At 34.9% G+C, this 24,268-nt stretch overlaps 2 protein-coding genes across 3 annotated transcripts; one reads left to right on the top strand and one right to left on the bottom strand.

Moving 5' to 3' along the window:
- Positions 1-5,955: 5,955 nt before the first annotated feature.
- Positions 5,956-13,489, bottom strand: LOC134539858 (peroxisomal membrane protein 2). Of its 2 annotated transcripts, none has more exons than XM_063382189.1 (6): positions 13,226-13,489; positions 11,343-11,437; positions 10,615-10,710; positions 9,349-9,511; positions 8,699-8,818; positions 5,956-8,603 (listed from the first exon to the last, which is right to left on the bottom strand). In XM_063382189.1, exons 2-6 carry the CDS (start codon positions 11,426-11,428, stop codon positions 8,502-8,504), a joined length of 567 nt encoding a protein of 188 aa, XP_063238259.1. In that variant the 5' UTR covers positions 11,429-11,437; positions 13,226-13,489; the 3' UTR covers positions 5,956-8,501. The 2 variants fall into 2 exon arrangements, with proteins under 2 accessions (XP_063238259.1, XP_063238258.1); XM_063382188.1 differs by having other exon boundaries at positions 13,076-13,242.
- A 151-nt stretch (positions 13,490-13,640) lies between these two features.
- Positions 13,641-24,175, top strand: LOC134539857 (uncharacterized). The gene is made up of 3 exons (XM_063382187.1): positions 13,641-13,674; positions 20,531-20,584; positions 23,606-24,175. The coding sequence occupies exons 2-3, from the start codon at positions 20,561-20,563 to the stop codon at positions 24,173-24,175; spliced, it is 594 nt and encodes a 197-aa protein (XP_063238257.1). The 5' UTR covers positions 13,641-13,674; positions 20,531-20,560.
- Positions 24,176-24,268: the final 93 nt, after the last annotated feature.

Genomic DNA, 24,268 nt, shown 5'->3' with positions numbered 1-24,268 from the left:
TTTTGGCATACTAAATTAAAACTGGAAGCATCATTTACCACAGGATCATGGGATAAACTTGTATACTTGGTACCAAACTTTTACCTATAATACCTATAATACCTATATAACTTTTATCTATAATGAGTGAAAAATGAAAATTTTGTCTTAGTGGATGAAGCCAAACTATTAGAACTGAAAGTGAGATGTTCTTGCATGTAGTGATGTGTCCATTCTGGCTGTTAAATACAATAGGTATTGTAAATGTTGGTGGAAGGAAAGTGGCAAAGAGGTACTGGTTTAACGAAAGTTTAAAATGTGTTCAAACTGAGTATTTCTGACCAAAACGAACGAGTCTAGATATTGTGCAATCTTTGGAACGCAACTGGTAATACTGCAATGAAATAAAAAAATAACTTATTGCTTTTTTTTTTTGGGAAGGGGGAAGATTTTTATTTTGTTGTTGGAATTCGTTAACACATTCCTCTAGCAAGTAAAATTAGTCTGTGATATTTATTTTAATTTTCTGGGTGTAGATTGAAGTTGAATCACTAGTGAGCTATAACTATGTGATATCTCGGGGAATGAGTTAACGAACATTTATGACTTACGTAATATGAGCATATATTTGTATGTTGAGAGGAACCCACAGTTCTCAACCCGAAATTCGATCCCCGACCTGGTAGGCAGGAAAATTTGGGTTTCTCTGATGGGGAATGGGGCAGGCAAGACCGTAGTGTGTTTTTAGTTGTGTGTGTGTTTTGATATGGGGCAAGAAGAAAAATAGGTTAAAAAATGCACTAAATTAATTATGTATGGAGGATAACCCTAAATATATACATATATATCCTTTTGAAGTTCTTTAATGTTTCAAAATAAAGTGGTCACTTTATTCTTCACCACAATGATATAATAAAACTGGCTACCTTATAAAGTAATTTAATCACTGGAACAAGTATTAGGAGTATTAGCAGACAATTATTTTATCCTCTGAATTGACTGTCTTAAATTGTATGATTAAGGTGTTTTTTATTAAAATACAAGTAATAGTTAAGGCCAACAAAACATTTATTCTTTTAAAAAAATATGTGTATTTCACCAGGAACTGTGTGCTGCTACATGTTAAGATGCCTAAATTTCTGTTGTATTAAATTAAGTCTGTTTTGTACATCCTTTCGAATGGTAATAGCTACTGTCTGCTACGAGTAGTTACAAATATTTTGCTCATATTATGTAATTTGTGGTATAAATATTGTTATACATTTTATTTGTAAATGTGAGATTATTACAGCAAATAAGTGGACATATTACTCAGCTTTAATATGCGCATATATCGCCATATGAAAGCAGTTGGACTGTTTTTAATGTTTAATGTTCTTTGATAAATTGTATATTTATTTTCCATATGCATGCAAAGTATTTATTTATTTATTTCATGTATCTTTATTTATTAATTATTTATTGATGTATTTATGAAAGATGTTATGTGTTATTTTTCTTGTTGTGAAGAAGTCAAAGTAATGACATATTTACATATTGCATGTGTCATCAATGTGATTAGTGTGTAAACAACCAGATGTTTTATTTGGTAGCAACAATGTTTGTGAATTGCAAATTACATGAAAATGGAAGAAAACCAATATTGTAAATGGAAAGGAGGAATTTTCAATGATATTATTCCATGTATTTGATGTCATGTTTTCTAGTCATTTATTCTAGTCCATTTGTTTTTTCTAGTCATTTGTTTCTTATCTGAAAGGTTTTTTTTCCAGATATTGAACAAGCATTTTTGTATTTTTGTGCTCATCAGTGAAAGCATTTTTATCATTTAAGGAGAATGTATTTTAACATAGCAAAAAGGAATAAGCACCCAGTTAGAAATGTGTTTTTGAGTATAACTACACTTGCAAGCACTAATTTACATATACCGAGCCCTATTTAAGCTAAGTATCAGAGATAGTTTTTCAACGTAGACTTGGTCAGTATTCAAGACACCTCTTCTACATGTAAAACACCTGGGTGCTATCCAGCCTAAAATATTAAGTATAAAAAAACACTTGTCAACGATATCACTTGAGAATAGCAAGTTTGCAGGCACCTTATATTTAATTTTTCAACATGTACTGCTGTGTGTAGATTGTGTTTGCATATCAGACATTTCAAAATGGTTTTAAAAACCTACGATCTCGGCACTTGTGCAGTGTGAAATGATTGTTGATCTCATTAAACAATTTAATTTTAAGCACCTTGATTAGTTGTTATACTTTTGTGAAGATCCTAGAAATAATAATAATAATTTAGAAACTTTTTTGATGGTCTTAAATTATTTTTTAATATTAGTGTGTTTAGAAATTGCAACTTTAATTGTGATTGTAAAAAGATTTCCGTGTAAAAAAATATGATGAAAAGTAAATAAATCTATGCATTGATTGTAAAGGATTACAAGTTATAATTTTCATTTTTTTTTTTTCAATGTGCATACCGTATCATACACATCAGTATCATCATTGTAGATATTACAAAAAACCAGCAAAAGCAACTATAATAATAATGATGATGATGATAATGAAAGTGGCTTATTTACATTTGTATAGAGATTTAAGCATGAATTTATGATGCCTACAAATCCATTCAGTTGCCATTTTAACCACTGTAAGTTTCTTCCAGCTACGTTTTAAAATAAAGATTTATGTTTGAATGTATTTATGTTGCTAAGTAATGGTCAGATTTGTTTGTAAAGACAAGTACAGTAGCCTCGATTAACCGGGTTAATGTGGACCTCACATAAGCATAATTTCTGATAACATGGATATATTTTGTAAATTGGCATGGTTTTCAATTGTATCAGTAACATAATTTTTCAGGGAGACATTTTTCCCAGATTTTTTTTTTATTGTAGCTTCTTTCACATCACTTCATGATTCACTTAGCCAGAAAATTGCATCATTGAGGTTAGTTTTATTAAAGCTTTCTAGGTCTTCAAGCGAATGTTTGAAAAGTATTTGCCGGGAATGGCACTTAAGATCAGTTTGGATAAAACTGAACCTCGGTTAATTGAGATTATTGTAATTTTACACGTGATGCCAACATCTTAAAAAACCTCATCAGTCAGTGGCTGAACCAGAATGCTGATGGGTTTTTTTTTTGACGTGATAACGTCTTATAAATCGAACGCTGGCTGCACGCACAAAAAACCATGACTCATTGTCACGTTCCGCTTGAGCCGAGCGTGCAAGAACCGGCCAACCACCTTGCGAGAAAATATATAATATCAAATAGGTTAAGGCGAGCTTTTTAAAAGCAGCAACTTAAAATTTTTTATTTATTTGTCCAATTTCATTATTTCAAATTAACAATTTATTGACATTGATTTGATTTCAGTTTATTTCTATAACTAATTGTTCGTGATTATATATTTAAACAAATTATTTAAATTAAATTTGCAAAAACTGTAAATAATATTTGAAAATTAAAAAGTATGCAATTTTTCATCATGTTTTCTTAAGACGTTATCACGTAAAATTATCGTCCGTAAACCGACATCCCCCCTTTTTTTCCTGTTAAAAATGTATACATTAATAGAAAGGGGATCAAATTTTAATTTTTATTAACATGTAATTTAAAGTACTTTTATTTCAAGACTTCATCAAAGAAAAACCTTCAAGATTGTATTTGCTCATATGACGCAATTTCACCGGTTTTGAATTGTTAGCATTTATAAAACTAACCCTTAGATAAATAAGCAAATCCATAATAGAAATTTAAGTTACAGGTTGGCTTTAAATAAAAATTGTTTATATATTTATATATTTTTTCTCCTCAAGTTTTCCGCGGGAGGTTCTTCCCCGCAGACTCTAGGGCCACCACTGCTAATACTGCCAAAGAAAATGTGATTTCATTCATTTTTGATTTGTGATCAGGAGGAATTCGGTCTCTCAACTCCTTAGCTCCACCCGCATGCCTGTCTGGTTGCGTAGTCGCCGGGCGGTCTCTCTCTGCTGGACCGGGGAGGATGTGCATGTGCGTTCCCGACCGTAGTCAATGGAAGAGCGTAGAAAAGGAGGGGGGCAGGGGGGGGCCAAGTCCCCCGGATCCAGCCGAGAGTTCAACAGCCAGCAGCCCGGCGTTGCCCCCACGGTTCTGACGTCCGCATGACGATCCGTGAAGTTGTGCCGGACGCCACCGGGAAGCCTACAACTCACGTAGTTTCGGTTCCCTGCAAGAATTTCCGAAGTTTTGTCGTTTTGGTATTAACGCCACTTCAGCCGCTAAATCAGAAGTTTCCAATGAAAACAAGCATGTTGTGACTGACCTAACCTAACCCTTCGATTTTTTTGATTTCAATTTTTGAGAGAAATCCGAACTTGCACGAACGTGGTAGGGAACCGAAACTACGTGAGTTGTAGGCTTCCCAACGCCACCATTCTCCCCGACGTCAGTTCAGTCAACGCTTAGGAATGTATCTTCAGTAACAACATGGAGGATGTGAAACTTGTACTTCGTAGGATTCTGCATTTTATTAGGGGTTTGGGAGTGTTTAAAAAATATTCCAAATTAGACATATTTGATATTCTATTTGACATTTAAAATTTCATAATTTTAAAAGTACGAATTTGTAAACTATAGACAGGCCTAAATCATTTGGGACTCATTATTAAAAAAAATTAACATGTATGGGGTTAAGATGATTTATTGAGTAATTTAGATTTTTTATGCCACAATCTTCAGTCTATTTAATGTATATAATCATGTCTACAAAAAAACTTTCTAACCAAAAAGTTGGTGGATTAAAAAAATGCATTGTCATCTTTTTTTTTATTTACTTATCCTACATCTCTTTATTATGGTTCCATAAATATTACTCTATTTTTTATTTTACTGTATTTTGGATCAATTTTTCTTGGACTCCTGTGAAATGTGAAGGGAAAAGAATTCACTGTATGTTTAAATTTCATTTTTTAAATATTCAAAATTCATGAGTTATATGTTACTTTGAGAGGAACCTATTTACTTAAGTCTTATTAAAATGATTCAAGTTTTAATGAAAGTCTTTAAGTGAGATATCCACTGTGCGTAGAAGCACAGACGTTACTTCTTTTAACTTTTCTTCAGCCGCCAATTAATAAATTCTATCTGCTATCTGCACCCCATGTTATGCAAGTAGTAAACATTACAAAAAAAACATAAATAAATTTAATGTGTATACTGCAAGGTCTTTCAGCCAAGGCATTCGGGACTACAGCCAAGATAAATTATGGAACCTCAATATATAGTTTTGACAGGAATACCAAATAAAAATGTGTAATGTAACCTGCTAGAAAACACTGAACTGAAATGAACACAGGCAGTAATGATAAACTCTGAGCAAACTAAAAATGCCGGCAAGTAGGGATGGGCCAATTAAATCTTCAAATATCATAAATATCCTGTTTGCGAAGGATTCATTATATTCTAGAAAAAAATTTCAAAGAAAAATATTAGAGGAAATGAAGTAAATTACAAAATTCAACACTAATAACATCTGAAGTTAACCAGGGTTTTTTTTCCCCCCTTCATACCTATAGATGTACTAATTATATAAATAAAATTGAAACATGTGCTTACTCTGGAAACTTAGTTCATGAATACACCATTTAAAAGGTTAAATGTTTCGACTTTTTTTTTTTAAATTTCTTGTACATTATTTTATTTTTGACCCTTGGAATCTAGAATACGATTTGATGGTTATATTCAAAGTACTCTTTGAGATTCAAATTTGAGATTCGTAATTGACAAAATTGGGATTTGACCCATCCATACCGGCAGTGCAGTAGCAAACTGGTGACCAAGCACAACAGCTAGATTCCACCCGAAAAAATCTGCTGGATTGGTGCCGGACTAAATCCATACAATGCCACATTATGGACCTTTCACTTTAATTTTAGTTAGCTCATACAAGAAAAGAGTACATATATGTAAAAAAAGAAAGCCATTCACTAGTGTTAAGATTATTCTAGTTTTTATTTTCAGTATTTTACAACCCATATCTTGTAAAAAAAAAAAAATCAAACTTATGCAAAAACACAATATCAGGAATGCTAATCTACAGGTGGTGTGTATAAAATTACAGTATCTAACCAAGTTCATAACAAAATTATTAAAACCAGTGGTCTATATGTTAGAAATTTTAACATGGAATGTATGATTAAGTTTTGCTTTCACAAAATCACATTACTGCATGGTGTATCTTACATTGTTAATATTTTCACATATGTATTATTTTTTACAATACACACTATAAACTTTCAAAATTTAACAATATAAAAAATATTTTGGTGTTACACAATTCACAAGAGTAAAAACATCAAAGCTGGTGAGTTACATGTGTGGATATTACTTCTTGAACTGCAATAAAAAGTGACACTCTGAGAAACTTTACAGCAAAATTCACCTAATTACATTTCACTGAATGTCCAAACAAATAAAATAACCTACAAGCCATACAATTACCTTAAAACCCATTTAGTGGCTTTCGTAACCGAATACTTTAAAAGAGTACTGGACGGCAGAGTTTGTAGCAAAAAAAATTTTGTGAACTCTTGCTGATTTTGCAAGAGGGCAAAGGAGTAATTTTAAATACACCTTCGTAACTGTAGAAATAAACACGCAACCTCCCCTGCTCTATCTATGTTTGTGTGCAGTGTGAGGTATGCCAGTGTTAAATAGCACACCACTGGCCCGTAAGACGGTTTGAACATTGTAGTTAAAAACCAGTGCGACATTCCCATAAATACATTCAATATTAAAATATAACATTGTAATGTGTTTTGTTTTTATTATTATTATTTCCCAAGGGTCCTGTTTCTTTTCAGCCTTTTCGACCTTTGCTTCAAACTGTATTAATGTTCCGGAACTCACCTTTGAGCGACAATACATATTTAAACTTGATATACTTATTACAGCCATTGTAAAGGTTTTTTTTTTTTTTTTTTAATTATGTGAAGGGTTTTTTCTATATAGTTTTGTAACGTAAGCATCACGGATCCGATATCTCGTAACGGTCATCAATGAGACGGGAAGAGTCTGTCCTGGTCAGTGGACATTTTCTTACATCCGGCCGAGGTTGAAAGCATTCGCACCCTGGGGACTTCATCGCTTGCCATCGCTGACACTTTACTTCTGTGTTAATAATTTAATTTTCCAAATCAATTTTCCATCTACCCTCGGGAACTGCCTCAGAGGGCAGACTGCTTAATTTACAATTTTTAACCGTCTTAAGGGACTTCCCACGAGTAACTTGTCGACCACAAGGGTGACCGACTGCGACTAACTCCGATTCGTGCCGTGAGGGGTTTAACAGTATCGCAGCGAGAGACAGGCAAGAGACGTGAAGCCACATGCCAAATATGTACTTGTGTTAAACGTGAGACGTTTACCATTCTTCATCACGTGTCGACAAACGTCTGGTGTGAGACGTGCGGGACGCCTCTTAAGGCCCACTCTTCATGCAAGTGTGTCGGACACTTGGAGCAGACCAGGTCTGGAAGGGATGAGAGGGTTTACAGTAGGGCAGTTGGAGTTTCATCCGACAGACGGACGACGTCACAACCCTGTTACGGAGTCCCCGCCCTCCGGGTCCGTATGCGCTTTAAACACGCAGTGTATCCCTGGCATACACACTACTGACATACAGTTAAGAACGTTTAAGGCCCTTACGACATCAAACTTTAAAATGTACTTTTGAACACAGAAAACCAGTATGTTATCTTAAATCGCATTGAGAAATGAGACAGAAATAACCACCAATTATTGCTCCAGAAAAAATAATCAGATTACCCAGATATTTTTACACCATGATAAATTACCTAGTATGAATTTTATTTCCTTTTACAAATAACATAAGCCATGACTAGAGACCTGCAAAATTTGCAGATTCATTCGGTGATAGGCTAGAATTCAAACACACATACCTCTTAGATAATTTTGCTATTGGCTTACTCAACCAAAGAAGGATCGAATCACAGACAAACCAACTGAGACGACTTACAAGTCGACAGCCAATGAACATGCGTTATTTGCCCGAGTGTACAGAGGTATGTGCAGTCTATCCTGAAGGCCATCAAAACCGCAAATTTCGCAGGTCTCTAGCCATGACAAAAAAAATTTGTGACAGTAGCTTCAATGTCTGCACTTAACAGCAAATGGTGGCAGTGTGATTCTAATCTTACTCAACCTACGACACAGTTTTGAGATTTTGATAAAGTTACCTCCTAGGTATTAGTGACTAAAACTTGTGTAATCGTTTGAGATACATTATTTCAGACGTAGCTCATGCACTGATAGAGCAATGTGAACATACAGAAGCATACAATTTTAAAATTGGCTAATTGTTTTAATTGCCGACTACAACCATTCCGGAAGAGTGATATGGAGAGATTACCTTTTTGAGAACCATTATTAAAACCCCCTTGTAGCTACAATGTATGAATATTTTTTTTCTTGTCAATCAGAAGTAATTCTTTTACACCCACTATTAACAAGGTTTACGACTGTTTGCTGCGTGCTTGTTCCTGTGCCTGACTTCGCTTCTTGGCCAGGTAGACAATCCAGCAGAACGCGATCAAACTGTTTGCCACAGACTTCAACTGCAAAAAAAAAAAAAATCAAAACTGTCTATTAGATCTGGTATTTCTGGAGAGAGGAGGGAAGGATAAAGTGACAAAGTGAAGTGACGACTCACCATGGGAGGAACATATATGATGTTCAACAGCTGAGGCACCGTGAGATACAGCCAGTTAGCTTTCACGACGGACACGAACATTCGCTTCACGTTCCTCTGTGCTTCTTTGTGGGACTTGCCCTGCAACATTTCATGCAAAAAAATTAGTGACACGTATCTATGCAATGCAAGGACAGCCGAATCTTCTATGTATCCTCTGGTGGCAGTGTTAGGAATTTAAGGCTCCATCAGACACGCAATGTTGATTTATTCATTTTTTGTCATTACTTTTTTAAAAGGCTACAGTCAAAATTCAATAAAACAAACCTAAGCTTCTCTGCATTAACAAAGGCACAATTTCTCATTTTCAAATACCAACAAATACTTCAGCTGGATATCAAATTTTTTCTTTGCATTAACTCAAGTATATATTTCCCAATCATTATCTAAATTTAGTAAATACTTAAATTTAAAAAAATTTTCTTCAATTTTTTTTTTTTATCATGAATGTCTTGACTTTTGAGGCAGAACATTGACATGGTGTTTGGTTGAACTACAACACCATTACATCGCTTCCACACAAACATGCCAACGGCAGTCTTTTTTTTTGTACGGATAGTCGGAAATCCAGACCTTTTGCTCACCCCTAACGGAGCTGCTGTGATACTTACCTCGAATATTGTCAGCATGTACAGCCCCAGTGCCTGGAACGCCGGCATGAACAACAAACGCTCCATCAAGATCCGCTTCAAATGGACGTTCGACGAGCCCCGTGGCACGACATTCTCCAGGAGAAGGAAGAACCAGTGAGGTATCGGCCCTCCGAACAAGAATCTGCCAACAAGAGGGGAGCGTTCACAAAATACAGGATGTCCCAGTAAGAATATCCCAGTTTCAACGGTATGTTATAACAGTTTAATTTTGACTATATAGAACAAATAAAACGTCAAATTGAAGGTAAACTAACCTAGTTTTTATCACAAATGTTTAATAAGTGCACCTTTAGTTATATGACACACATCTAACATGAAGTCCAATTCTTCCTGCACTTTGGTTAACAAGTTTGGAGTAATGGAAGCAATGGCCTCTTCAATTCTGTGTCTCAACTCTGGCAATATCATTAGGTAGCGGCAGGATGTAGACACAATCTTTTATAAAGCCCCACAGAATAAAAAAAATTGCATCGCGTTATGTCAGGTGAACGTGGAAAACAGCGAAAAAGAGCTCTGTTATCGTGACCATCGGCGGATGTTTTTGCTACATGGGGGACCACAATTAAACTTTAAACTATAGGCACGTTGAACTGAAATTACAGATACACTCTTAGCTAATTGACGAAAACCACAGAGCACACCTGGGCCCCGATTTACAAACGGGCCAACCGGACATTTATCCAAAGCACCTATTTTGAGGGGCGAAGAATTTGAGATGCAAAAAAAATAGGACAAACAAATTTGAGAGATGGGAAAAATAAGTATTTTAATGTACTGTAATGATTTTATTTTCAAAAATACATGTCAAGGGGAAGCTTTAGTTATACTATTACAGTGTGCTTAAAAATATTAGGCCTTAAACCAAGTACTTTAGGAATAGATTTAAAACTCTTTGAACAATATACAGTAGTATATTATAACTCATGTTTTATTACGGTAGCTATACAAGTCATATAAAACAGAAACAACCATTTATTACATGTAAATGAAGAAAAGAAAAATCTTTAAGATAACTTAGTATTTAGTTGCATAATATGCTGTTTTAAAAACTGATAGTAAATAAGCTTGAATTTGTATAATTTTACGAGTTTTGGGGCTAAAGATTATCTGCCCAGAGCAGCAGCTGCCTGGAATTGGGGCCTGGGCACACCTGGAAACTTTCTAGGGCGCCCTGGCACGCACTTGAGAATCACTGATCCAAGCACACCCATCGCCTTCACTCACCCGAAGAGGCCGTAGGCGATAAGGCTGTCCTTATCGATGGATCTCTTGCCCGACAGGTACTGAGACAACATGTTGCCCGTCGTGGCAAGGAAACAGCTGAAAGAACAGAAATTTATTCCTGTCGGCTTACTGAACGATTAGTCAAAACGTCACAATTCTGATTATTTTTTTTAGTTAAAGCTTACGGAATCATTCTGTTACAAACAACTGATTATTATTTTAGAAATATATCTACGACCTTCCATATAATCAAGTATAGGCCTATGCATTTACAACATTATGAATAATAACTAAGGGTAGTACAATTTAAGTACTGACAAATATTACCAACTACAGACTTACCTCACTACTACTACTGACTGTACTAATGTTTGTACTTTATGAACTTATCCACAAAAGACTCTTTTCAACATTTTGATACATGCACTATTTTATTTAACAAATCCTAATATATTAAATCATCTTCATAATATAGTTAGGGGTTTTCGATGATCTAACTAAAGCTTTTAATTGTGTATATCATGATGTACTTTTAGGTAAAACTGAAAATTCCGTGGAGTGGGGGATAAAATGAACAAGTTTCGTAAGTTTGTTATTTGTCGGGAAGAAACCAAAAAAATTAGTACCAAGGCAAACTCTACGCCCATTTTAATCCAGGTGTGGGAAATAAAAGACACGGTGTTTCGCAACACACACAAAACTTGTAAACCCTGACATCGAAGTATTACCAGGTAATGCATTTCGTTTTCAGCGGGTTGGTCTCCAGTTGCTGCAGGTAGAAGGCTAAGGCCTCCAGCAAAGGCTGGGGCAGCATCTCGCTGTCCTGAAACCAGCACAAGCATCGTTACTTTCAATCAAGTTTATTTAAGCATTAGGGTTTACAATATTAAAAAATATATATATATGTATATTTCAGGGTGAAATGATTCATTACAAACATGGATAGGCTACCCATCATGGATATTTTTTTATTTTTACCAAGGATGCCTAAAAAATATCAGGTGAACCAAAAACAGGAGGAACGTTTTTGCGTCACAGGGTAATTTTTTTTTATCAAAAATAAGCTAAACATAATACAAAATAGATGGAATGTACTGATTTTTACGTTTGTTACGCTGAAATCTTTTCCGAGATACTTTCCAAATAAAATAATATAAATGGGCAGTCTCCAACTACGTATTTATATTTAATGTGCGACTTATAAAGTACACATCAGACAACAAAATTCAAGTTAGTGAAATGCAGCTGGAGATTAAATTTTTGTAACAGAACGAGGGAGGTTTGCCTTCCTAGTGAGGGCAGAGAGGCAGTGAAATGAGTTCAAGGAAGGAATGCTGAGAGATGCAAGGGACTTGAGGGGAAGATTAAAGAAGATAAGGGAGAGAGACTCCTATACACTGGGTGAAAATCCAATTACGTGTGTAATGAATCAAACAAACTTATTTTATTCCATTATTTTGCTTCTAACACTATTTTTTTATTTCACTACAAATTGTCACATGGTAATTGGAATAACATCAAGCAAACATCATTAATATGTCTTTCATTGATACCAATACCTACACCAAAGATTACATTATTCCACTATTTCACATTTAATTTGCCAACTTCCTTGGTGTCATACATTTTCTGTATTTTTTTACCGCCACATAATAAACATTGTCGATACCTGGTATCGAAATAAAACATGATCCAAAAAAATTAATATTCCAAATGTTTTCATTCATTTCCTGATATATTTTTTTATCGTTCTCTTAAAGGGTGTTATGATACTTCAAGTTGTTTACCATTACAACAAGTGGTTAGGTTTATGTGTCACAAATACTATGATATTGTAAGAATGATTGTTTAGGAATTAAGTACCAATAATATGTAGGTACTTAACTTAAACAAACCACTCATTAAAACAGTTAAATACTGGGAAACTACTTGAAGTATCATAACACCTTCTAGAGAAGATTCAAAACCATGTCAAGAAGTTAGATTTTTTATTTTTTTTATTTATTTTTTTTTTTTTGAAAAAGAGAGACTGCTTCAGAAGTACCCTGCCGACCATCGGCAACTTGAAGCTGTTTACAACCTAAAGATACTACATACTTGCGTATATGCACAAAGGCAAAAATGATACAACCACTAACCAATAATTTGCTATAAGATATTTATTTATTGTTTCTTTATGATTTTTTATTTGCAAGGCCAATAAAATTTGGTATCATTAACATGTTTGCACCAACTTCAGACTCAAAATAGAGTAATTATTGATCCTTTAGGAATATTTAAACTATGAATGAAAGCAATAAGGTAGCGCGGATGTTAATTCGTAGTGCTAATTATTTGGAGGTGCGGCCTTGGTTATCACGCTATTTTGCGTAACTCAGACTTATATTATTGTTTTGAATTAGTAGCATTTATACCATGCCACTGCCAAAATACCTCACATACACTCATACACATAACACACCTCTTTTTTTCAATTATTTTTAGTCTAACATTAACGCAATACAAATCCCATCACACGAATTACACGTCATAACTGCACTTTACCAAATAGGCAAATATAGTATTTATTTGACTTTATATCGATCAAACAATTGATAGCATGTTAGCTTGCCTTTGAAAATGTTGGTGAGACTGCGTTTACCGTACCAGTCCGTTCCGTTGTTTGCACGATGATATTATAGACGAATGCGAGTTAGTAGTAAGATTTAATATTCTTTGGGGAATGAATTATCAAGTTTTCCAGACAAGGGGGAATAGCGATACTGTAAATGATTTTTTTTGCCGGTGAGAGCGTACTCTTGTGTTGCTTGATAAGTGGTTTGCCTTGAAAACAGATAAGTGTCAGTTATTTGTCGATAAGAAACCGCCGAGAAGAGAAGTAGTAAATTGCTGTCCCCAGAAGTCGTGTGAAACCTTTTAAGATGGTTGTACGTCATGACGTCAAGAGTTTGGAGGAATTCAACAAACTAGTCTCGGAGCTTGACGGAAAAAATATTTTTGCGTTATTTTGTGGTTCCAAAACTGTGGGAGGCAAGAGTTGGTGTCCAGATTGTGTCAGAGGTAAGCAACACCGTCTGCTTATATTATTAAATTTATTTTTTGGTACAACTATGACGTAATGCAAAGTCAGGTCAGCCAACATGAATAGGAAAGTTACTCGCCGGCGAGAAAAGTCGTGCGCGAGTTGGTGTTACTAGCTTGGCGAGTTTCGATTATGAGATCAACTCGTTCATCAGTTTTCGCGGTAGGTTATGTTTTTAAGCTTTAATAAGATTGTTTTTCAATCGTTTTTATTCGTGTTTATTTACAATGAAGTGGCATGGTAACAATATAATTGCTTTTTTAAAAATTTATGAACAGTATCCTGTGCTATGGAACAGCAGACATAAAGACTATTCCAATGTAAGAATTAAAGAAGAAGTTTTTAAAAAGATGTTTAGTCAGCTGGTAGACGAAGATGTGCTCAATGGGATGGATGAAAAGATGTTAAGGAATAAAATTAAAAACCTGAAGGATGTTTACAGACAAGAACTTGCTAAAATTGAAAAGAGCAAAATAAATGGCAACGAAACAGAATTTATATATTCACCAAAACTGGTGTGGTTCAATGCTGCCAGTTTTTTTGGGAACTTTTTGTCTACAAGACACAAGCAACCAAATTTGGTAAGTGAATGCATTTAATACTTATTTTTGTCATTAAATCATTTGTTACAACCTAATGTATGACTGCACGTATTCAGAATAAGGTGGCCATCTTTTTGACAGCGAGTACTGCCAACGTAACGTTGTTTACTAAGTATTCTTTTACTTAGCACGAAATAATTGAAATACGTGTACTATTAGTTACAAATATATCATATTAAAAATAATTATCGATATTTATATTGTAAATTAATTCACTAAAAATCCAAGTTTTACAGTTAATAAGTTCTGAAATAAACAAATTACAATACGTTAGAAGGAATTTACATTTTTCAAGTGATTGTGTGGTTTAGCTCGGAAAAACAATGGCAGGTAGCGTGCGGGTTTTTTGTTGGGTCGTACGAGAATGAGGGTTTGTGTACCAGAATATAGTACATAATACTATGTATGATTCGGAAAAATACTGCGATATATTTTTATTATTAATTTTATTATAATTTGTAATTCATTTGTTTTAAAATTTTTCAGTCGATGTACAAAAAACTATTGTACATTCGGCACGTACAAAGATTGTATTAGGAAGCTTGTAATATATCATATTATGTTTTTCATTAAAATATTTTGAAACTTTGGTTTTAAATGCACTGAATAGTAATACATAAGGATTGGGTTTTTGGTTTACTTAAGTCACTCATATTAAGTACCTTGAAAATGTTTGCTGATGACTCATGTACTAGATAAGCTAGACAAGTTGGTTTGTTTATTCAATGAGAAATTGTTTGGAGTCACATGTAAACAAGACATTAAGGGAAGGTTATCGTTGAATGGGGCAGAAAATGCAGGAGGCAGAGGAGTATTATAAGTAACTCTACAAAACAACTTGGGATGGGGGAAACAGAGGAACAGCGTTGGTCGAAAAGGGGAGGAAGGTACGGGGCTGCTTGGCAGAACCTTGAAGGGAACAGGAAGGATGATAAAAGCAAAGGCGTACTCCACATTGGTCAAGCCAGTAATGGAGTGTGCAGCAGCAACAGCAACAGCACAGAACCCGTACTGGGTGATGAAGGGTACAATAGCTAGAGAAGTGGCAGCGAGATGGGTCATGGGCAGGGCTGGTAGCCATGTACCTGCTCTGCATGTTTTGGGTTGGGTATTCGAATAAAAAAAACGTTCGGAAAAAATCTATTTGGAATTTTATGTTAATATTAAAAAATATATATATTATAAAAATAACTTGTTATTGTTAAATATAGTGATTCATAGATCCCGTGTTGAATGATCTATTCGAATGTGTAACAAAATATGTTTATAAAGAAAGCAGGACAATTAAATTGTATTACATAACTCTTCATCTTACACAAATAGACCTGATATATTTTCACTCTAGAGTGATAGATATCAACTTGGGTTTAGAACTGGAATGACCATTGCTACATACCAGTGTTATCTTACTTAACAAACTTTCCAATTTTGGCCTAAGTGATAGTTTTGTAAACTGGTTCTCCAGCTATCGTAATAATATAAGTTTTTTTCATATTTATTAACAACAGTAATTCAATTCTTTTTAAGGTCAGGTATGGTGTATCCTACCATTACTCTGTAATATATTCTTTGATGACATTTCACATGTTCCTATCCATTTCTCTTTGCTGACGATCTTAAAAGTTGCAGAACTGTTAACTCTCCTAATGATTTTTAATAGTTCAAATTGGTGCAAACGTAATAAAGTACCTAGGTACGTAACTCTCAATAAAGTTAAAACAAAAATTATTTCTTTCACAAGGAAATATCTCCCAATCAAATTTGCTTATGAATGGACAATGCTGTAATTCCCAAAACTTCCTCCCTAAAAGATCTTGGTATTATTTTAGATTCCATGCTATACTTTCATCAGCATGTTAATTACTAGTTCTAAAAGATCTCTAGCTCTAATCAAATACATCACATATTATTCTACCAACCCAGATTCCATTCTTTCTCTTTATTTTACACTAACTATATCCAAATCAGAATATTTTTCAGTTATTTGGAATTCAATAATACATGTGATAGTGATAAAATTGAATAAAATCAAAAATAAGTATTTAGAATTCTAAATCAAAAATATTTTTCTCATCCAAAATTAGCCTCTCTTTCAGACTGTAGAGAGTACCTATATTCAATCTTCATTAAAAATAGCTATTGTTCAAAAATAAGTGTTCATACATTCTAGATAACACTGAACTTAGAGTTCCACAATTTGATTGTCAATTAACATCTATTTTGTGTACTTATTTTAAGATGAATGATATTATTTATAGACATATCTATCTGGTCGATACTTTATAAGTAAACTGTACACAGTTTCATTCACCTCCAGTTAGACTAATACATTTTAGCTATCTACATTGTTTCTTGTTTGTTATTTGTTGTCCTGTAGTTGAATTTATTCCTTTGTCTGTGTGCTTTTTGTTTTTGATTTTTTAATTTGTCTTTTCTTGTGTTGTCCATCAGTAAGTGGTGCCTACCAGCAGTTGGGCCTTCCCTGCTTGTGTTGACTGCCTGCAGGTGGAAGCATTCTTGTTTTTGTGTATTGTTTTATTGTGTATTTTTTGTCTTTATGTGTGTGTTTTTGTTGTTATGTGTGTGTATTTGTTGTTATTTTTTGTAGTGCACACCTTAAAGGTCTTTCGACTGTTGTGCATTATACAAATATAAATATATTAATGAGAACATTAATTGATGCTATGGGGTTAAGGTATGCTCAAGCAAGTTGTCAGCAGGTCACTTAAGTCAACGTAAGTGATGTAAATAGTAGGTAATGCATGAGTATATATGTATATTATGTGATTTTACACGTATGTATTATATCCTGGAAGAGGTTTGACTAGGCTGTACTACAGACATTAAAAAAATAATAATAAAGGGGGTTTTAAAAACAATTGTGTTCAGGGCTGTATAGAGAGACTAGGAGCCCAGGGCCAAATGATTTTTTTCAGGCCCCCGTTCCATTATCTAGTTAAGTACAAATTTTTTAATCATACAATATTTTAAAAAAATATTTAATACTGTGCCTAAACATTACCATGGGCATAACTGAAAACATAATCTGCTGGTTTCGCATGACTTGTTTGTTTCCGATTAATTACTGTATTTACCCAAAAGTAATGTTACCCTGAATATGATGCGACCCCAAACCTTCCGATCATGAGTTTGTGAAAAAGACTTTAGAAATCACAATTCAAGTGCATAGCACATGAAAAATTATTTAAATCATTAAATTCAGTACATATTTACTATTACCTTTTCTGGTGCCACTTTCGTCATTAGTAGAACCATTTACGTTGTCTCTTTTGAAACACCAAGCCGCAGTTAGAAAAAAAAACTTTTTTTAATGACTAGTTCAAAAGCGAGGTACCGCTGTTCAGAAAAGCAAAGAATGTGGTGACATGCAGTGGTCCTGGTGGCCTGGGAGAGTGGAAGAGAGGAGGGGGAGGAGGGGTTGCCTTCGGCAGCAGCCACAGTGAAGAGAAGCAGAAAGAACCCGTTATCTATTTGTGGGTGTGGACCCAGCTTCAAGTTATAAAAGAAATAATTTCAGTGTCATTGCGTGCCACCAGGTTACTTGCCCAATGCTTGCCAGTATATTGATAGCATAGGGCTGTTTGGTATTGGTTTCTGGTACATTTGCTCGTTGCCTTGTTCCACCAAAGTGAGCGTCGTACAGTGTGTACTATGCACGGCCGTTGAACCACCCGAAACAGGTGCCAGCAGCTACTGGAAGAGTCTTTGGTACTTCTTTTCCTTTTTCTGGGTTTGTGACCCGTTGTGAATAATGTTCACTTGAATTCCCAATGTAATTGGCACAGACCAGGGAGGTTCTGTTGAATTTTTAACAGATGCTTCTTAAATTTAAAATGTAAAACTTATATCATTTAACAAAAATTATAGCATGTACCAAGATTTTTTTTGTAATTAATTAATTTATTAAGTCTTTGTGTAAGGAAAATTTCTCAGATTTTCGTTACGTAAACGTCTGGAGAAACCCGTTTTACTGACCACTGATATGTAAAAATGTGAAGAAGTAAAATTGCCAGCAGGTTGTCGTATGAAGTCTTATAAATAAGTAATTAGAATTTACTTTGGTGTTTGTACAGTAGTCTAGTGCATGGGCATGGTAGCAACTGGAGAGCTGTCAAAAAATGGTCATATTATTTTGAATTTTTATTTATTATTTACGTAATGTTTGCAAATTTCAAGGCATCAATTTAATGGGTGGTAGGAAATGCCAAAACAAGCATTTCTCAGAGTACATAATATCTGGAAACGCAACCCTAAAATGTTACAGGCAGGAATAGTAGGGCACAAATTTGAATTTGCCGGCCTTTAGGGGACGAATCCACTGGCTGAGTATGCGCAGTGGTGTTCAAGTGATCTCCGGGAAACAGTTGACAAGCCAAATGCAGATGTTAAGAGCTAGCCACACCCAGTTGGGTGTACATCAGCCTTCGTGGTGTGAAACTCCCAGTTTCAGCCAGTGGCTGGTTTAGCCATACAAAGGTCTTGCCAAATGCACTCGTCTGTTGTGAAACTGCCCTTGGTAATTGCACACTGTTCCTGCCGAAATTGTTCGCAACTCCCCGTACACCATTAACATGAGTGTGCTAAGTCTGCAGTGTGCTCTTGCTTGTGACAAACTTGACCTACGGCTAGCTCAAATGGCCTGGTTCCACAGATTATTTCTTTTTCAGGTTAAGTCTGTTTACCTTGAAATATTGTCTTGCATAAATAAAAGAATTCACGAATAAAGTTTGTAGATTTATTTCTTCTTTACCAAACACTGAACATGGTTGCCTTTTTACAACACACTAAAATTTACATTGAAAAAAAAACTAGCAGTATAAATACTTCTTGGTTCATTATAGGAATGGTTTTTACTGAAGGTTCTTTGACGAAATCCCACAGTTGCTTGCATCCCACGATACAAATGGTCGGAGGAGACCAGGTCTACTCGGCGTGGCCACCAATGTACTAAAACGGCTCCTTTATAGGTCTTTGCTGCCGCCGGGGGTCGTAAAATTTTAGTTGACTGTCCAAAATTAGGGTACAAAAACAGCGTGGCCTGGACCACATGTATGAAATTCTTCTCTCCGCTACATAAACATGTTAATTTGGCGAGCCGCCACTTAACATGTCTACTCTCGCAGATGCCTAATTATCGACTAACATGGCGACCTACGAATCCAGCTTCTTGCCCACTGTGGGAAAACTGCACTGTTTATGCCATCAACAACCAATCACAGAGCACTTTACAAACTCCCCAGTGACACACAACATTTTTTAGTGTGAAAACTGATCATGGTGCCTTGTGACTTTGTTCAAAAGACCCATTGTGTGATTGTTTTTCCCCACGGTATAACATTACCTGTCTCTCTCAAACTCATCTATAACTAATAAAACATTGAATCAGCCCAGTTGTTCTAGAACCTTTTAGTCCAATTCATGTATCCATGCATGAACTAATCAAAGAAATATAATAAAACTACCTTATAAAAATAATGTGAAAGCACATAAAAACATAAATAAACAAGCAAATCATCAAAACACAAATAACAGCATGAAATAAAAGTAAATTATTGTTTAAAAATTTTTGTCAGTGCAAAAATACCTCTAAAAAGAAAAAAAAATTGCTTATATTTATATCATAGCAGAAAACCAACCATATTTAATCTGATCAAAAAAATTATAAATCTTTAATGCTGTTTGTGAAATCTGTATTCCCTAATCGCCCAAAGCTAAAGATAAATTTTGAATGTACCACACCAAACCACCATTTGCTGTGCTGTGCATGTCTTCTCAGCCAGTAGAAGTGTCTCATAAATTCAGCCAGATTCAATTTTTCATTTTTGTTTCTTAAGATTTGACTTGTGTTACGGTAAAAGAATTTAACCCACATTTGCACAAATTTTTCTTCAACAAAAATTATTTGTTTTGGCATTCTCTGCTTTCCTATTAAATTTATGCACTAAAATATGCAAAGAATCTGTATATTATAGTGATTATAGTAGTAAAATTTGAACCCATAATATATATCTAGTTTTATATGTTATACATTAACAATTTACTGTAGCATAAATTTACTATAATTGTATACAATAATTTTGATTTATTATATTCATTATTTATATAGAAATTTACAGTACATATATTTGATTAATTTACCTAATTATGTTTTATTATATATTATACATAGTAAATATATTTTGGTTTCAAACTTTTTTTTTTTACATTACAGTGTCATTATTCCAAGTATTTACCACTGCCCATGGAAAGGATTTTCATCCCTGACGTAAGTTAGTTATGACTTGTGTTGTAACTGTCCTATTGTACGTGAATTGCCTGATAACGTTTATTGGAGTATGTACTTAACGTATAATTATGCACTTATGTTAATACATACTGTTGATTTGTGTTTGTAGCACTATAAATTCCTGTAAATGGGGAATTTCAGCATCACACAAATGCATGCAATATGAGAAAGGTCTCTAGTCACAATACATAGTAAAAACATTAATTTTTTTTTTTTTTTTAATTTTCAGTGCCACTGAATTTTATACTAGAAAATTATTCTTATTATTTTAATGAATTGTTTAGCTATAGGTCTATGGGGAAAATCGCATGTATTTGCTAGTTGTGTGTGTGTGTTTATGCAAAATATTGTTTTTATTCTTTATACGACCAAGGCCAAATTACAGATTGTTTTGCTCTTAGCTCATTGCCGTTCACATTTTGAGAGCTTTCAGTAGGAACTCTTCATTCATCACATGTTTACAGCTCACCGCACAATGAAACTTCTTAAATTCGGCAGGTTTGAGACCACTGCCATGCTGTATTGGCGGTTTTGCCCGATTATCAAACATCAACATAGTGTTAACAGGAATCCCAAAGAAAATTTAAGGTCCAGTAAAATGGTATAAAGCAAGTGGTAATAAACTGCTCTATAGAAAAGAAAAAATACAGATTGGTCTTCTTAAAAAGAAAATCATTATGTAAATGTACTAGTGAAATGCAGCCTGCTAGAAAACAGGAAATGTATTGAAATGAAGATCTGCAGTAATATTAAACTGTGAGCAAACTAAACCAATCACACTAAGTCTTTTATATAACAGTTCTGTGTACCAAACATACAAAAAAACAATTTTGTAGTACGTTTGAACAAATTATAGTTTATTCTGAATATTAAATGAATACTCAATGTATTTTCACATTCAAAGAAGAAAAAAAACACTTGTTAAAAAACAATTTTCAGAAAGTTTTCTTCTTCAAAAAAAAAGACACACACACACATACATACATAATTATTTATTTTTATATATATATTGAATTGGTCTGAGCGAATCAGGAAATTTACTTTAAAAAATCCCGGCTGGAAAAGTCATGTAAAAAAAATCCCATTGGTAGTAATTTGAGGGCAAAATATTATGCTCCAATCTGCCATCACTCAAGATGTGGAAGCATTTTTGTTGTTGCATTTTAGTGCATAGTCATACTCACAAAAAAAATGGTGTATATGCAAGATTATGTTTGAATAAAGAAGTAGAGAGAACGAGGTAGGGGATGTTGGAGACTGAATTTAATTTCTTTCAGAAAATTGAAAAATAGGTAAATAATATGTTTTAAAAAAATTTAAGGGAAATTTTAAATATTTAGTTACAGAAAAAAAAGTATAAATTTTATTACAGATATTTTATGACGCCCTTTTATGTCTTATCGATAACTAGATCATTAGAGCCTGGCACATACTATTGAACTCAATTCAGAGAATCGGGGAAAGAAGTAGCCATGGCCTTTTTTTTTTTCTTGGGAATCACCCCAGCATTTGCCGGTCCAGTGATTTCGGAACACAGCAGAAAATCAAAATTAAGCTGGGCCGGGATTTGAACCTGGGTCCTCGCAAATGCAATTTCAATGTTTTAACCATTCCACCAGCTCACTCACTCGTTTAGGGATTATTTATTTGTATGTTTCAAGTTGTAACATACCTACCGACATCTGACAAGCCACAGGCGGTAAGCACCACACATTAAAAAAATTACAAAGAAAACGTAATTGGGGCCGAGACCTGTTCGGATAGGCATAATAATGGCCGTAATGTAACAGCGTGTAGTAAAATACAACTCTATAAGCATTAAGTTATCATTTTTACATTTTTACAACTATGTAATCACTAATCATGTTAATAATTGGGTCAAGACTTTAAAAATATTTTAATACAAAAAATTTAATATTTTTATTTATTTTCATTCTAAACTCATTTGAATTTGCCGAATTTTCAGATTAGCGGTACTCCACTTGTAGGCAGTAAAACAGCAATAATTATTAAATAACAAACCAAGTAAGAAATCACTGCATGCATCAAATTTTAAATATAAACTGGTGTTTGTATATATATTTTTTTTAGCACTTATTTGTTTCTCTACTAAAGGAAAACGTTATCAAGTTTGTTAAAATGATTACTTAAGTCTCCATAACATGTAATTTGTATTACTAATTACAGAGTAAAGAGTTGTAATAACTATTATTAAAGTTAAGAACCTGTAATTTCTATTAAGTAATTAATATCTAATTTATATTTCAAACAGTTACTTAAGCTTCTAAGATATCCTTGCTTGTTAGCGAAGGCCGTAGGAAGAGAGTAAAGATTTATTGTGACTCTATATAATGAATCAGCTGCATGTACCAAGGAGGTTGCGAGTGGCACGAAACTTGTTCTGGCCACAGTGGTAGAGTGTCTGATCACTCGCTTGTCAACAAGGCTCTCCAGGTTCAATTCCTGGCTTTACTGTTAGTGGGGAACATGGCGGGTGTTGTTTGAATTATAGTTTTACTTGTTGAAATATTTTGAACCCTAATCAGATGGTTGTAATGATAATGCGGTTTTTGGCATTGACTGTCCCCACATCTTAAACTCCATCAAAGGCAAAATCAATTATTTATTTTATTTGTTTCCGCTTATCAGCTGCCAAACGTACATGAAAAACTAAATTCTTTTAGTTTACTATTTAAAGAATGAACAGCCTTTTCTTTGAAATCTTGCTTCTTTCTTTTAAATAAATTGTTCTGTGATATACGTGTTTAAAATTATCTGTTAAAAACTACGTTAATTAGAATTTGCTGTGGACCTAATTACTCGTGTTGAAGGTGTGGTTTGGGATATCAATTTTGTTTGGATATTACCGGTTATATGTTTGCTTGTTAGATTTAGTTAGTTTGTTAAACTGCCACCCTCTTAAGTCCCATAGCATAGTGTGGAGACATCGGTGTTCTCCAAGAATACTAATGTGTATTTGTACTTTTTTTTTTTTTTTAGGTTTTATCCAAAGCAAGTCAAGAAAAGTGTCCCGTCAAGAGTCCCGACAACGTGGATTATTCAGAGAAAGAAGTATGTGTGCAGAAGCGTCCTGTGGGGAGACCCAGGAAGAACCGCCTGCCGGCGGCGGAGGAAGGGCAAAGCTCTCAGGGAACCCCCAAAAGGAAGCGGGCGTCCGCGTCGCCCCGGAAGAGGGGACGGCCGTCGAAGCAGCCGAGGAAGTTGGGGCGGCCGGTGGTGCCGAAGGCGGAGCCCGGGGAGCCCCCCCAGGAGGCGTCCCAGGGCGAGGAGGCGGAGGAGAGGCCCTGCGACCAGTTCGGGAAGTACGTGGCGGCGGAACTGGCCCAGCTGCCGCAGCGGGAGGCCATCTTGCTGCAGCAGGAGATACAGAGCTGCATCACGCGCTGCAAGCTGTCGTGCCTGGGCCCGGAGCTCCCGGCCTACGGCCAGTACGCGGAGCAGCTCATCGTCGACGTGTCCCCTTCCGCGTCGCCCGCCTCCGTCGACGACACCTACGCCAGTGACGCCTCGGGGCGGGCGTTCCACAGCTTCAAACTTGATGAAAAATAACTCTGTACGTCTTCCGACTCGACATTTTGTAACTATTGAACATCTGGACAATAGATTCCAAACAAATGCCCAAAAATTAGATCGTGTTTGGTT

Source organism: Bacillus rossius, chromosome 16 (assembly GCF_032445375.1).
Source record: "Bacillus rossius redtenbacheri isolate Brsri chromosome 16, Brsri_v3, whole genome shotgun sequence".
Taxonomy (NCBI): domain Eukaryota; kingdom Metazoa; phylum Arthropoda; class Insecta; order Phasmatodea; family Bacillidae; genus Bacillus; species Bacillus rossius.
This window is presented reverse-complemented; position numbering and strand designations above follow the sequence as displayed.